The sequence below is a fragment of the Oryx dammah genome, unplaced genomic scaffold (genome assembly GCF_014754425.2).
Source record: "Oryx dammah isolate SB20612 unplaced genomic scaffold, SCBI_Odam_1.1 HiC_scaffold_27, whole genome shotgun sequence".
NCBI classification, from domain to species: domain Eukaryota; kingdom Metazoa; phylum Chordata; class Mammalia; order Artiodactyla; family Bovidae; genus Oryx; species Oryx dammah.
Window position 1 is genome coordinate 39858408 of NW_024070211.1, and position 15810 is coordinate 39874217.

The following is a 15810-nucleotide window of genomic DNA, read 5'->3' on the forward strand; positions in this document are numbered from 1 at the left end:
AGAAGCAGGGAAGGAGTCTTCCCTGGGACCTTTGGAAGGAGTATAGCCCTGCCTGCCTACACCTTGATTTCAGACTCCCAGCCTCCAGCTCTGTGAGGAAGTATCAATACATTTCTGTTTTTATAAGCTACCCAGTTTTTGTACTTTGTTATGGCTGCTGGAGAAGGAAATGGCAACCCACTCCAGCGTTCTTGCCTGGACAATCCCAGGGACGGGGGAGCCTGGTGGGCTGCCGTCTATGGGGTTGCACAGAGTCGGACACGACTGAAGCGACTTAGCAGCAGCAGCAGCAGCATGGCTGCTCCAGGAAAAGGATACACTGACTCCATGGGTTGGAGCCCCAGCTGCACTCACGCTCCTGAGAGCGAGGCCTTGACTACTGATGCACCACTGTGCCGGGCACAGAGTAGATGCCCCAGGAGACAATGTCAGCAAGTGAACGGATGATCTGAACCAATTAAGCTAATAATTCGATCTGGATTCTGAGACTGTTTTGAAGGTCTAGTTTTGCAGTGAGATCACTAAGAATCTCAAAAAAGTAAATAAGATACTATCCTAAATATCTTTTGGAACAAAGGAGAATAAAAAAAAAAAACTTAGGTTTTTTAATTTGATGCAATGAATTGATAGGCAATAGGGAGCTACTGAAATGCATGGCTAGAAAGATTGTGTGCAGGCAGAGCGCTCTCTTTAGAAGTGAGCTTTGAGAAGGGGACCAGAAAACTGAGAGTATTAGTTGAGAAAGATTGTGTGCAGGCAGAGCGCTCTCTTTAGAAGTGAGCTTTGAGAAGGGGACCAGAAAACTGAGAGTATTAGTTGCTCAGTTGTGTCCAACTCTTTGTGACTCCATAGACTGTAGTCTACCAGACTCCTCTGTCCATGGAAATTCCCAGGAACGAATACTGGGGCTCCCCGGGTGGCTGCAATGCAGGAGACCTGGGTTCGATCCCTAGATGGGAAGATCCCCTTGAGAAGGGAGTAACAATCCATTTCAGTATTCTTGCCTGGAGAATCCCATGGACAGAGGAGCCTGGCAGGCTACAGTCCATGGAGTCACAAAGAGTTGAACATGACTGAACGACTAACACTTCACTTTGAGAATGGGAGGGTGGTAGAGTGACGACCTGGCAGGACACTGAGCCACGGGCATGGCAGCAGGTCAGCCAGCCAGAAGACCACTCTCGAGCAGCCAGCTCAGGCAGCTCACTCTCAGCAGCTTAGGTTCAGCCAAGGCTCCAGCCCATGAAGTCAGTGTAACCGTTTCCTAGAGCTGTCATAACAAAGTACACCAACTGGGTGGCTTATAAAAAACTGAAATGTGGTATAGACAATCTTATTTTACAAAGCAGAATTAGAGACACAGAAGTAGAGAATAGATATATGGATACAAAGGAAACAAGGGCAAAACGGGGGTGGGATAAACTGGGAGACTGGAGTTGACACATACATACTTGCAGCCAGTATTGGAATGTTTCAACCACCAGCAGGGCTGCCCATTGTGTTCTGATGTTGGTGGCAGACAGGAGACCAGGAGGCCAGTCTACAGACAAGGGGGTTTGTCTCAGAGAAGGAAAGTGTTTAGGAAGAAACAATGAGAGCCTGTTACACATTCAGACAAATAAACCAAAGGATGGCAAATCATGTAAAGACTTCATGTTGCCCTCAGGTCAGAGGCAGACCCCGCGCAAGCAGCCAAGAGGGATGCTGGATGTCAGGATGAGATGGGGGAGACAGAAACCACAGGCTTCTTCCCTGGATGTGCACCACCAAGGCCAGTGCCTTGAACTCACCTCGGTCACCGAAGCCACCTGGGATCACATGAGCACCGACGAAACAGACCGAAGGCGTGGGCGCTGGAAGGCGGGAAGGTTACAGATCTTGTGACCTAGGGGAAAGCCGGGGCAGCAGATGAGGGTGATGAAATAAATAACAGCAGATGTTTAGTAAATATTTCCTGTGTGTGCAAGGTACTGGTCAAAGCACTGAGCGTGTGGTCACCACCTTCCTTTTCCCATCAAGCTGGCAGGGTCATGATAAGACATCCCTTTTGCAGATGAGGAAAATTCACAGAACGCTAATTCATGAGTCAAGGTCCTACAGTTAGGAAAGGATATGACCAGCAGTAAAGTCCAGGCCTTTGACTCTAAGCCTGTTTTCTTAATTTTTCACTCTACAGATACTCAATACCATGCATTAAAATGTTCAGTGAGCTCTTCCATACAGCATCCCTCTTGGTGCCTGCAGCAATCCTGTGAGGTGGGTATTATCATCAACCGCATCTACAGATGAGGAAACTGAAGCTCAAGGTGTGGTAGTAACTTGCCCAAGGTCGTGAGGTTTGGGACCGGTGGAAGTGGGTCTCAAGTCCGCATCCTGCAGTCCCAGCCCCCCACTCTTCCACTGCTCGACTGAGCTGCTGAGCAGAGCACTGCTTGTGTGGAAGTGGTGATTCTGAATACACTGAACCCTGAAATTGCAGTAAAGAGGCTAAGTAGGCAAGAGCATCGGAAGAAAGGCCAGCATTCTGAGAAGCTGCAGAAGCCTGGAGGACCCTGGTGGCAGAAGGGCGACACCAGAGCCTGGTGTCCTGTTGTCCTAGAGGAAAGAACCTCTTTAAGTCCAATGTCCAGAGAAGGCTGGTGCCAGGACAGAGCCAAGACCTGGCGCTGGCCAGAGGTGCTCTGAGAGAACAGACCATGTCAGCTGGGTGCCGAGAAGAGTAGGCAGGTTACAGGCAGAGGCAAGCCTGCAGCACTCTTAAAATCCTGAAGTTTTAGATAACAGGGGACTCTTAGACTTGTTTGAAGGCAAAAAGGAGCAGCCATTGGTGGAAAGAGTTGGGGAGCAATCCTCCCCAGTTCTGGAGAGGAGACAGAAGACTTAGGACTGTGTGAGGTGGGGGTGAGGGGTGCCTTTTCATCCTAGAGTGGACAAGAAAGATGCAACCAGATATCACACTTCTGTTTCACCAACATATTTATCAAGGTGGGAGGGGAGGCTTCCCAGGTGGTGCTAGTGCTAAAGAACCGGCAAGTCAAGGCAGGAGATGTAAGAGACCCCGGTTCGATCCCTGGGTTGGGAAAACCCCTGGAGGAGGGCATGGCAACCCACTTCAGTACTCTTGCCTGGAGAATCCCATGGACAGAGGAGCCTGGCGGACTATAGTCTGTGGGGTCACAAAGAGTCGGACATGACTGAAGTGACTTAGCACGCACGTGTGGGCCCCAGTCATCTGCTGACATTGAGTGTAGAGAGGATATTTTTTGTCTTTCAAACACAAGTCCATCTATTAGGATCATATTTGTTATTTGGCAAATACAATAGCAAGTTATTATACAGGTGAAAGTCGCTCAGTCTGACTCGTTGTGACCCCATGGACTATACAGTCTATGGAATTCTCTAGGCCAGAATACTGGAGTGGGTAGCTGTTCCCTTCTCCAGGGGATCTTCCCAACCCAGGGATTGAACCCAGGTCTCCCGCATTGCAGGCAGATTCTTTACCAGCTGAGCCACAAGGGAAGCCCTATTATATACATGAGGACCTTATAGAATGTTTATTTTCTGTTTATGTTACTTCCTAAAAAAACACATCAGAAAATACAATAGCTAAAGCAAAAAAGGGAGCTTTATTTTCACGTAACACTGGCGTCCTGTAGACCCCAGGAGCCCAGGTGCAGCAGGACCTGGAGGACCATCTGCAGGCCTGGCTTCTCCACACACAGCACACTGGGTGGCCCTGATGGGCATGGCTTTTTCTCCTTTGTTCAAGGAACCAGCCCAGGCTGAAAGTATCAGGATTGTTTTTCTTCTTCAGGGGACACAAAAGGGAAAAAGCAGCTCAAACTCGTTTAAGCTAATTAGGGAATTTAACGGCTCAAATAACCAAGCACTTCTGGCCCACTGGATCCAGGTGGTCACTGGGCGCCACAGGAGGCACTTCTCCTTCCACTGGCACCTGCAAGGGCTCCAGTCGCTCCTGGTTCAGTCCTCTTGGGACCAGATGACTAACAGGACTTGGATTTCTCGTCCTTCTCAACCTTCTGGTTCTCCGAGAGTTCCAGCAAGTCTCACGATTGGCCACAGGAAAGCCCAGCTTTGGCCACATGCCTACTTCTGACCCAGCAGATGGAAGGAAATACTTTTTGGCCAGGTTGGGGCCACTTGCCTGGTCCTGGAGTCAAGGCTGAGGTCAGTCCCACCCCAAACATAGAAGAGTAACAGCAAATGCTACATGAAGTTCACTGTTTGCTGGGCATGGTTTTAAGTACTTTAGACAGCTCATTTTAACCTCACCTTGCTGCTAAAATAGTTTCAGTCATGTCCTGACTCTTTGCGACTCTGTGCACTGTAGCCCACCAGGCTCCTCTGTCCATGGGGATTTTCCAGGCAAGAATACTGAGTGGGTTGCCGTGCCCCCCTCCGGGGATCTTGCTGACCCAGGGATTGAACCTGCGTCTTTTATGTCTCCTGCATTGGCAGGCAGGTTCTTTACCACTAGCACCACCTGGGAAGCCCTTGTTTACTAATTTAATCAGCACATTATCCCCTGTTTATAGCTGGGGAAATTGAGGCACAGGTGAACACATCTTAGCTAAGGTCTCACAACTAATTGAAAATAAGTTGCAGAGCTGGGATAGGACCCAGATTCTCGGGCCCCAGGGCTCTTGACCATTAGCAAAAGGGGACTGCTACCAACAAAACAAGAAATAAATATTGAATTAATAAAGATAATAACAAGAGATGTGCAGTAGCCACCCTGAATTCTCAATCTGCAGAGGGAATTATCTGCCCAGCCCAGGCTGGGTATCCACCTTGGTCCAGGGCAGGATCACATTGTACCAGGGTGGCTGCATCTGCTGTGACTTTGTATATGGACCAGTTCCATAAAACAGGAGAGATAAAAGAATAAGCTCCCTTCTACCATTATTCTCTAGTGAGGAGTCATAAGCTTGGGGAAAGGCAGTTTTAGTCATAGGAATAAAAATAAAAAGCTGTAAATTAAAAGGCCCTGGGTATACTTATTTATATTCTATCTTACCCTAAATTCTGCTCTCCACAAGGGGTGAGTGGGTATGAGGGTCCAATAGATGAAAGGTACATGGGGAACCATGGACCTGGAGGAGATGACCAAGCATGGTCCCTTTGTTTGGGTCTAGGAGATGACCAGGGAGTGAAGCCCAGCCACCTTGCTATAAGCAAAAAGCACATAGATTTAGAGATTGTTATATTATGAATGAGCTGCACTTTGGAATTATAAATAATCCAGAAAGTGAATCTACCTTTTTGCACATCTCCCACAAGACTGTCCCAAGTAGGAAAATGGTCTTCAAGCCTTAGAATCACAGCTGGATAAAGACAGTCAGTTGTCTCAGTTGATGCTGATGCTAACAAGGGACAGTGGGAGGTGTGTGAGTGCTCATTTGTGTCCGACTCTTTGTGACCCCATGGACTGTAGCCCATGGGCTCCTCTGTCCATGGAATTTTCCAGGCAAGAACACTAGCGTGGGTTGCCATTTCCTCCTCCAGGAGATTGAACCTGGGTCTCCTGCATGGGCAGGCGAGTTCTTTACTATCGTGCCACCTGGGAAGCCCCATGTAGAGCTCCCCAAGAGGATCACCTTTATTGAAATCGAGCCACCCATACTATAAACTTCTCCCTGTTTTGAAATTTCCATCTTTTTCACACTTGTGTTCTGGCAGCTTCTGCTGCATTATACTGTAATAACAATCCCCAGTCTCAATGGTGAGCTAAATAAAGGTTTATTTCTCACTCGTGGTTCAAGTATTACACAGGGTATTTGGGGCTCTGCTCCACCAGGGGATGGGGTTAGGAAGCACCCCCATCTGGGGTCTGCAGGTCTTTAGCAAAGGGAAAAGGAGCAGTGATAGGGCTCCAGAAAGGGGCGGTCCTTAACCCCATCCCCAGGTGGAGCAGAGGCAATACAAGGAAGAAAAAAACTGTCTTTTCAACAAACGGTTCTGGAACAACTAGACATCCACACGGAAACAATAATTCTAGATACAGTCTTACACCTTTCACAAGAATTAACTCGATATGGATCACAGACTTAAAAGGCAAAACTATAAAACTCCTAGAAGATAAAATAAGAGAAAGCCTAGATGACCTTGAGCATAGTGATGATGTTTTAGGTATAATACCAAAGGCATGATCCATGAAAGAAATAACTGATAAGCTTAACTTGCATTAAAGTTGACATTTCTGTTCTGCAAACAAAACTCAAGAGAATAAAAAGACAAGCCACAGACTGGAAGAATATTTCCAAAAGACACATCTAATAAAGGAGTATTATCCAAAGAACTCTTAAAACATAACTATAAGAAATCAGATTTTAAAAAGGTATGTGAAAAGGTGCTCAGCATCATTAATCACCACAGAAATGCAAATCAAAGCCACAATGAGCTATTTGTTGAATGCCTATTATCAAAAAGGTAAGAGATTACAAGTGTCGGTGAAAATGTGTAGAGAAGAAAACCCTTGTGCACTGTGGGTGGGAATGTAAATTGCTACCTTCACTATGGAAAACAGTATGGAGGTTCCTCAAAAAATTAAAAATAGAACAGAATTACCATAATATCTACCTAGAGGCTTCCCAGGTGGTGCTAGTGGTAAAGAACCTGCCCACCAATACAGGAGACATAAGAGACATGGGTTCGATCCCTGAATCGGGAAGATCCCCTGGAGGAGGGCATGGCAATCCACCCCAGTATTTCTCAGTATTCTTGACTGAGAAATTCCAAGGATAGAGAAGCCTGGAGGGCTCCTGTTCATGGGGTCACAAAGAATCAGACATGACTGAAGCGACTTAAGATAGCAGATCTTAAAAGTTCTCATCACAAGGGAAAAAACTGTAACTATGTGAGATTATGGATATTAACTAAACTTACTGTGATAATCATTTTGCAATATTTACATACATCATGTTATTATGTTGTATACTGTAAACTAGTGCAAAGTTATATGTCAATTATATCTCAGTAAAACTGGGGAAAAAAAGATGCTCCATGTCACATGTAATTAGGGAACTGCAAATTAAAACAGCAATGAGAGGCCACTACAAGCCCATTAGAATGGCCAACATTCAAACACTGACAACATCAAATGCTGGTAAGGATGTGAAGCAACAGGAACTCTCATTCGTTTCTGATGGGATTGCAAAATCACAGTCACTTTGGAAAGCAGTTTGGCAGTTTCTTATAAAACAAAACATATTCTTCCATGTGACTCAGAAGTGATGCTCCTTGGTCTCTACCCAAAGGAGGTGGAAACTTATGGCCACAGAGAAGCCTGTACAGGAATGTTTATAGCAGCTTTATTCATAACTGCCCAAACCTGGAAGCAACCAGGCTGTCTTTTAGTGGGTAAATGGACAAACTGTACTACACCCATACAATGGAATGTGTGTTATTTAGCACTTAAAAGAAATAAACTACCAAACAATGAAAAGACATGGAGGAACCTTAAATGCACACTAAGCAAAAGGCTACATACTGTACGATTTTAACTATATGACGTCCTGGAAAATGCAAAACTTTTTGGAGTTTAAAAAAAAAAATCAGTGGTTGCCAAAGGTTATGGATGGATATGTAGAAGACAGAGGATTTTTAGGAAGTGCAACTACTCTATGTGATACTATAATGGTGGGTACATATCTTCATTTGTCCAAGTTCATAAAATGTACAACACCAACATACTATGGAGATCAGTGGAGAAATAACTCCAGAAAGAATGGACAGAGCCAAAGCGAAAACAACACCCAGTTGTGGATGTGACTGGTGATGGAAGCAAAGTCTGATGCTGTGAAGAGCAATATTGCATAGGAATTTGGAATGCTAGGTCCATGAATCAAGGCAAACTGGAAGTGGTCAAACTGGAGATGGTAAGAGTGAACGTTGACATTTTAGGAATCAGCGAACTCAAATGGACTGGAATGGGTGAATTTAACTCAGATGACTATTATATCTACTACTGTGGGTAGGAATCCCTTAGAAGAAATGGAGTAGCTGTCATAGTCAACAAAAGAGTCTGAAATGCTGTACTTGGATGCAATCACAAAAAAGACAGAATGATTTCTGTTCGTTTCCAAGGCAAACCATTCAATATCACGGTAATCCAAGTCTAAGCCCTGATCAGTAATGCTGAAGAAGCTGAAGTTGAACTATAAGACCTCTTAGAAGGTTCTATGAAGACCTATAAGACCTTTTAGAACTGACAGCAGAAAAAGATGACCTTTTAATTTTAGGGGACTGGAATGCAAAAGTAGGAAGTCAAGAAACACCTGGAGTAACAGGCAAATTTGGCCTTGGGGTACAGAATGAAGCAGGGCAAAGGTTAATAGAGTTTTGCCAAGAGAACGCACTGGTCATAGTAAACACCCTCTTGTAACAACACAAGACTCTACACATGGACATCACCAGATGGTCGACACCGAAATCAGACTGATTATATTCTTTGCAGTCAAATATGGAGAAGCTCTGTACAGTCAGCAAAAATAAGACCAGGAGCTGACTGTGGCTCAGATCATGAACTTCTTATTGCCAAATTCAGACTTAAATTGAAGAAAGTAGGGAAAACCACTAGACCATTCAGATATGACCTAAATCAAATCCCTTACAATTATACAGAGGAAGTGAGAAATAGATTTAAGGGATTAGATCTGATAGACAGAGTGCCCGATGAACTATGGATGGAGGTTCATGACATTGTACAAGAGACAGGGATCAAGACCATCCCCAAGAAAAAGAAATGCAAAAAAGCAAAATGGCTGTCAGAAGAGGGCTTACAAATAGCTATGAAATGAAGAGAAGAGGAAAGCAAAGGAGAAAAGGAAAGATATACCCATTAGAATGCAGAGTTCTAAAAGATAGCAAGGAAAGATAAGAAAGCCTTCCTCAGTGATCATTGCAAAGAAATAGAGGAAGACAATAGAATGGGAAAGACTAGAGATCTCTTCAAGAAAATTAGAGATACCAAGGGAACATTTCATACAAAGATGGGCCTAATAAAGGACAGAAATGGTATGAGCTTAATAAAGGACAGAATTGGTATGGACTTAACAGAAGCAGAAGATATTAAGAAGACATGGCAAGAATACACAGAAGAACTGTACAAAAAAGATCTTCATGACCCAGATAATCATAATGGTGTGATAACTCACCTAGAGCCAGACATCCTGGAATGTGAAGTCAAGTGGGCCTTAGGAAGCATCATTACAAACAAAGCTAGTGGAGGCGATGGAATTCCAGCTGAGCTATTTCAAATCCTAAAAGATGATGCTGTCAAAGTACTACACTCAATATGCCAGCAAATTTGGAAAACCCAGCCACAGGACTGGAAAAGGTCGGTTTTCATTCTAATTCCAAAGAAAGTCAATGCCAAAGAATGCTCAAACTACCACACAATTGCACTCATCTCTCATGCTAGTAAAGTAATGCTCAAATTTCTCCAAGCCAGGCTTCAACAATACGTGAACTGTGAACTACCAGATGTTCAAGCTGGTTTTAGAAAAGGCAGAGGAACCAGACATCAAATTGCCAACATCCGCTGGATCATTGAAAAAGCAAGAGAGTTCCAGAAAAAACATCTATTTCTGCTTTATTGACTATGCCAAAGCCTTGACTGTGTGGATCACAATGAACTGTGGAAAATTCTAAAAGATATGGGAATATCAGAGCACCTGACCTGCCTGTTGAGAAATCTGTGTGCAGATTAGGAAGCAACAGTTAGAACTGGACATGGAATAATAGACTGGTTCCAAATGAGGAAAGGAATACATCAAGGCTGTATATTGTCACCCTGCTTATTTAACTTATATGCAGAGTACATCATGAGAAACGTTGGGCTGATGAAGCACAAGCTGGAATCAAGATTGCTGGGAGAAATATCAATAACCTCAGATATGCAGATGACACCACCCTTATGGCAGAAAGTGAAGAAGAACTAAAGAGCCTCTTGATGAAAGTGAAAGAGGAGAGTGAAAAATTTGCCTTAAAGCTCAACATTCAGAAAACAAAGATCATGGCATCCAGTCCCATCACTTCATGGCAAATAGGTGGGGAAACAGTGGAAAAAGTGTCAGACTTTATTTTTTTGGGCTCCAAAATCACTGCAGATGGTGATTACAGCCGTGAAATTAAAAGATGCTTACTCCTTGGAAGAAAAGTTATGACCTAGACAGCATATTAAAAAGTAGAGACATTACTTTGCCAACAAAGGTCCATCTAGTTAAGGTTATTGTTTTTCCAGTAGTCATGTATGGATGTGAGAGTTGTACTAAAAAGAAAGCTGAGCACGGAACAACTGATGCTTTTGAATTGCGGAATTGGAAAAGACTCTTGAGAGTCCCTTGGACTGCAAGAAGATCCAACCAGTCCATCCTAAAGGAAATCAATCCTGAATATTCACTGGAAGGACTAATGTTGAAACTGAAACTCCAATATTTTGGCCACCTGATGCTAAGAGCTGACTCCTTTGAAAAGACCCTGATGCTGGGAAAGATTGACGGGAGGAGAAGGGGATGACAGAGGATGAGATGATTGGATGGCATCACCAACTGAATGGACATGAGTTTGAGTAAACTCCAGGAGTTGGTGATGGACAGGGAGGCCTGGTATATTGCAGTCCATGGGGTCACAAAGAGTCAGACCCGACTGAGCAACAGAACTGAACTGAACTGACACCAACAGTGAAGTCTAATGTGTAAACTCTGGTCTTGCGGGGTGATAATAATGTGTTACCGTAGGTTCATCAGTTGTAAGAAATGTAGCATTCTGGTGGGAGATGACAAATGGGGGAGGCTAGGCACCGGGCAGGGAGTGTTTGGGGAATCGTTGCACTTTCTTGCCAGTTTTGGCATAAAACAGCCAGTTTTATGCCACTAACATAAAAAAGTTAGTGATGAATAACTGAGCAAAGCAAAGAAAGGAAAGAAAAAACGAAAAGATTTTCACTGGTGACCTTCAAAGTTCTTCAAGTCACTTTTGCAGCCCAGGGTCCCAGCTTTCTAAGGAAATCTGGACAGAGAGCAGAGCACGCCCCCTGCGGGATTCGAGAAGAATAGGAAGCGGGGACGCGGGGGGTGGGAGGGTGGGGGGGGTGGGTGGTGGTCCAGGTTGCCGGCCGGAATCACCCAGGAAGCTCTGAAAAATAGGATTGCTCTAGGCCCCACCGCTTACCAGCTGAGACTTTGCAGTGGCAGCATCCAGCTCTGCAGGGCTGAAAAGCGCTCCAGTTTATTCCAAACTGCAGGCGGAGCTGAGACTCGCTGCGAGAGAGCGGCGGCGGGTGGGTTGCGGGGTCTGGGGGTCAAGATCCAAGAGGAAAAAGAAACCTTCCAGGGAGAAGGAGGGTAGCCCCCATCTCATTTTTGCCCCCCTCCCTCCAACCCCCAGCGCAGTCACATTCCTGGATGCTCTCTCCAACCGCGTCCCTCCCAGGGGCCTGCGGCCAGATGCCACACTCTGAGCAGCTTTCGTCTCAAGAACGGGTGCCCCCAGGGCAGGTGCGCTGACCTTTCGGCCGGGGGAGGAAAGAGACAGGATCCCGGCTGACCGCGCTAGCAACAACCCTGGCCAGGGAGCCGCGTGCGGGCTCCGAGAAGGGCTTTGTCGCGTTTCCCACTCCGCAGCCACAGAGCGCGCGAATTCACTAATTCGGACTTCACCTTGGTGAGAAGGTGAATGGGTGATGGGTGGTGGATGGCTGACTACGTATTCTTAGGGGCGAATTTTCTCCTACACCCGCTAACTGACCACCCTTAAAACTAAAAACCCGCAAGCGCACAATTTTTAAGAGCACACACACACAAAAGCGCGAGCGCGAGAACCAGCACATAGACAGGCAGGTAGACCCACCGCCTCTCCAGCGCCAGGCGGGTGGCTTCGCGGTGCCCGGCCGCGGTGGCACCCGCGCCCTCCGCGCCCCCGCCTCTGCAGCGGCGTATATCCAGTAGTGTAGTAGTGCTGGTCACTTAGTCGTGTCCGACTCTTTGTGACCTCATGGACTATATAGCCCTCCAGGCTCTTCTGTCCATGGAATTCTCCAGGCAAGAATACTGGAGTGGGTTGGCATTTCCTTCTCCCATCCTGATGGTAGTGGACACTGAAAACATTTAGGCATAAAGTGTTGGCTAGCATAGCTCACCAGTAGAATGAGATCACCTGTTTGTTGGCTCTCAGCACCGCCCTCAGTGTGGCGATCTGCTCCCGTTTGGTGCTCAGTAGGGACTTGAACTTGAGGATCTCTTTCATTAGGGCTTCCTTGTCTTTATCGACCACGGGGTCTGCAGCTCCTTGACGAGACAGTTGCAAGGACCGGTCCACGGCTTTCTGCAGATGTTTGATTTGGTCCCGGAGCAGGGCATTAAGGTTGTAGATATTCATTGGTTCTTTGCGAATGTCACTTGTATCTAATACTGGAGATGATGGTGGGGCAGTAATAACAGAGGGTATCGTAAAGCGGAATAATCATAGTTAATGCCTAGTAATTAAGTTCAGGATCGACTCCGCCCAGTTTAAGTTCAGGATCGAGTCTGCAGTGGTCGTTATAGAACTCCCGGATTTAGACAGCGTGGATCCCCCCACGAGCTCCACCCTCGGCGGCCAGAGAAACTGACTTGCGGGTGCGGATACCTTGGGGACACACGCAGCGGGAACCGCGCCCCGCGCCCCGCCCCCGCCTCCGCCCCGCCATCCCCGCTCTGGGTCCCCACACTGCACCCGCCGCTCCGCGTCGCGGGCGCTCGGGGATCGCTTGTTCTGGGAGGGCGGGGGACCGGAAACGGGTGGCCCAGCGCCGGCCACTCGCCCCCGCCCGGCCCGGCCCGGCGGTCTACCCGGTCTCTGGCCCTTTAAAGCCGGTCATTTCCGCCGGCGACCTTGGGGGCGGGGAGAGCAACGCGCGCGCCTCGCGAGGCCGTCTTCGGAGCCGTAAGTAGAGGCCAGGCCGTGCGCGGACCCCAGTGTGTGGCCCGCCGGGCTCCCGGGGTGCTGGCCGCGCCCTCGGCGGGGAGGTTCCGGCGCTCCCGGGGCGGGGTGAGGCCGGGCCGAGCGGGCGGCCCCTCTCCAGGCTCCCGCCCCTGCCCCGCAGCTTCCCGTAGCCCCGGGGCCCGGCGGAAAGACGTGCGTCCCTGTCCGCCGCCCTTCTTTGGGCTTGGAAGGGGCGCGGCGGGCGACTCCGGGGAGGGCTCCCAGCCGCAGAGCGGGGCGACTCCATGCCGGACCCAGGGTCCCGCTCCCCGCGAGTGATTCAGACTGCCCGAGTGTCTTTCACTTTCAGCCTCCAGGAAGTGGATCTGCGTAGACCGTGTATATCCAGCTGGTACAATAAACCAGGATAATCACAACGTTAACCCCAGGTTGAAGTTCAGGTTCGAGTCCGTGGTGGTCCCCATTGAACTCACCGAGCGAGAGGGAGCGAGGGGAGACCAACACGAAACAATAGATGCCCCGCCGACTGCGGCGGGTTGCAAGCCGCAGTCCACGCGGGCCCAGGCGGTTTAGAAAGCGCTACTTTCTCCGCGCCCTGAGCTGTCACCTCCACTTCGCTCACTCTTACCGCGCTGCGAATTCACTCACTGAGTGGTTACGGCTGAGTGTATAGGGCATCCAGCACCTCTGGCATGAATTCAGAGCGAAATCTCACTTCCCAGGAGGGCCGTGCAAAAGGGATTAGAGACTTCACCTCAACTCTTTCTTCTTTTGAACTTGTAACAATTGGCTTTGAGCATTTGGAGCTACTAAAGAGGTCATGCATTTTCTGGCTAGAGCCTCACTCAGGATTCTTTTGCCCTACAGCTTGGAGGGAGCAGAGAGCTGGGCGGGGGCGAGATGGCCCTGGTGCCCTATGCGGAGACCGCGGAGATGGGGCTGCAGAGATTCCACAAGCCTCTGGCCACTTTCTCCTTTGCAAACCACACGATACAGATCCGTCAGGACTGGAAGCAACTGGGAGTCGCAGCGGTGGTTTGGGACGCGGTAAGTGATCCCCGGACGCCTCTGAAAATATCAGCAATTGATGATAAGACTGCTCTTATTTTTGAAAAGCTAACAGCTTTGTTGGCTTGTAATTCATATACTGTACCTTTTACTTAAAGTTTTTTTTTTTTAAGTAAATTCACGAAGTGGTGCAAGTACCACTATGCTGTTTTAAAACATTGCATCACCACACCCCATCCCCAGAAAACCTCTACCCATTAGAATCATTTTCCTGCACCCCGCCTCACCAAACAGATTGCATTTTAAGGGTGAGTAAAGAAAGCTGAGAGAAATTAAAAGACTTGCCACTGGAGCCCCTAGCTGCTTTGGACACTAGTTTAACATTGCACAAAGGAAATGTAACTGACAAAGACCCACACGAGGATCATGTGTTTTCTTTAAGTTTTCCGTAGTTGTCATGATCAAAAAATGACACTGTAATGGCTACTTTTTCCTCTCCCCAGCCCTGTTCTTTCAATTGCTTGTGGCAGACTTGCCCTCAGCCTCTAGCACACCTGGGATTCAGTGGGAACTCAGGATTCAGTGAATGCTGGATAAATGATTTGCACAGATACAGTTTTACAATCTTAACATTGTATTGGGGGTGTCAGAAACATTCAGGGATACAAAATATTGATATATCTGTAACCCAGTAGTACTACTTCTAGGAATCTAGTTCAAGGTAACAAGAAAAGTTTTCTCAGAAAGAGTAATAAAGATACAGAATAGTGAGGAATGGATGAGTCTCCTTCATTCTCACTGAGAAGAGGAATTGCTCAGTATACTAATAGTATGTGGCCATGAAAAATTAAAATGATGTTAAGAGCATACATTGATTTTTAGAGTTGTTTGCAAATGCTAACTCACATATCAAGTCCAACCCTTCATCTGAAACTTACCCCTTGATGTCCGGTTGCTGTTAGGGTGATGAGTGTTAGGGGCTCAGGAGAGCAGGAGAGAGGGATGCAGCTCTGAGAGACTTAGTGGGGCTCTGCTTGTCTCCTTTGGTTGTGGCCTTGCTGATTTGAACTCAGTTTAGGAACTGGACATTCCTTAAGCCAAATCACAGAGACTGTTCATGTCAGCTCTGCCAGAATGGGTTTGTAAACCTTGAGTGTCAGAGTGCTGTGACACAGAAGTTAACCTTCCCAGATTCAGCAGGACCCGATCTTGGGTGGGCAGAATCACTGACTGCTGCTGTCCCCCCAAGGGCCTCCGGTGGGGCTGGGGGCAGCTGGGGTGTGGGACTTGGTATCCAGGTTTGCTCTAGGTGACCCTACCAGCAGCAGCTGAGTTCCCATGGGTGCTGTTAACTGGGGAGTTGAGCTTTGCAGTGGGAGGGGATGTTTGGTGACTTCCTGGAGCATGGAGCCTGCTGGAAATCCTAAAGCGCTTATTGACCTTAACTGTCATACTGTGTTTTGACTCAGGCTGTCGTTCTTGCCACGTATCTGGAGATGGGCACTGTGGAACTCAGGGGCTGCTCTGCTGTGGAGCTGGGTGCTGGCACAGGGCTGGTGGGCATAGTGGCCGCCCTGCTGGGTGAGTGTGACGCAGGGCTCCCTCCTGTGTGAGTGGAGGGGTCGCCTTTTCATGACGCAAACCCATTGTTAGTTTCCCTCTTACTGGGTTACTGTCCTTCTCTTTGTACTTCTTATGAGTCACAGGTTACAACTGCTATGCTCACAACTCCAGGAAGGCTCATTCCTTCTCTCTCTCTCTCATCCTGTTATTTATATTCTCACTGGAGATGCTTTGCCCCCTTCAATTCTGTGATGATCTTAAGGAGACTGAATTCAAAGAGAATTATCCAATTCA

At 47.4% G+C, this 15810-nt stretch overlaps 2 protein-coding genes across 9 annotated transcripts in view; one reads left to right on the forward strand and one right to left on the reverse strand.

Annotated features, from left to right (window-relative positions):
- Positions 1–12671, reverse strand: part of LOC120854571 (protein bicaudal D homolog 1-like) — a 32544-nt gene extending 19873 nt beyond the window's left edge. Inside the window, exons 1-2 of one of the 2 annotated variants that reach the window (XR_005719010.1) lie at positions 12161–12671; positions 1791–1885 (exon numbers count right to left, since the gene is read on the reverse strand). Coding sequence is in view for 1 of the 2 variants with exons in the window: in XM_040228700.1 (XP_040084634.1) it covers positions 1796–1885; positions 12178–12399 (312 nt within the window). In the remaining variant the exon portion in view is untranslated. The remainder of the gene's footprint in view (positions 1–1790; positions 1886–12160) is intronic. The other variant, XM_040228700.1, reaches the window with a different exon arrangement.
- Positions 12672–12798: 127 nt separating this feature from the next.
- METTL21A (methyltransferase like 21A) overlaps positions 12799–15810 on the forward strand; it is a 55317-nt gene continuing 52305 nt past the window's right edge. Inside the window, exons 1-3 of one of the 7 annotated variants that reach the window (XM_040228686.1) lie at positions 12799–12945; positions 13813–13992; positions 15423–15534. In XM_040228686.1, the coding sequence (XP_040084620.1) occupies positions 13846–13992; positions 15423–15534 (259 nt within the window). In that variant the 5' untranslated portion in view covers positions 12799–12945; positions 13813–13845. Of the gene's footprint in view, positions 12946–13028; positions 13386–13812; positions 13993–15422; positions 15535–15810 lie in introns of those variants that run through there. The other 6 variants (XM_040228685.1, XM_040228691.1, XM_040228688.1 and 3 more) reach the window with 6 other exon arrangements.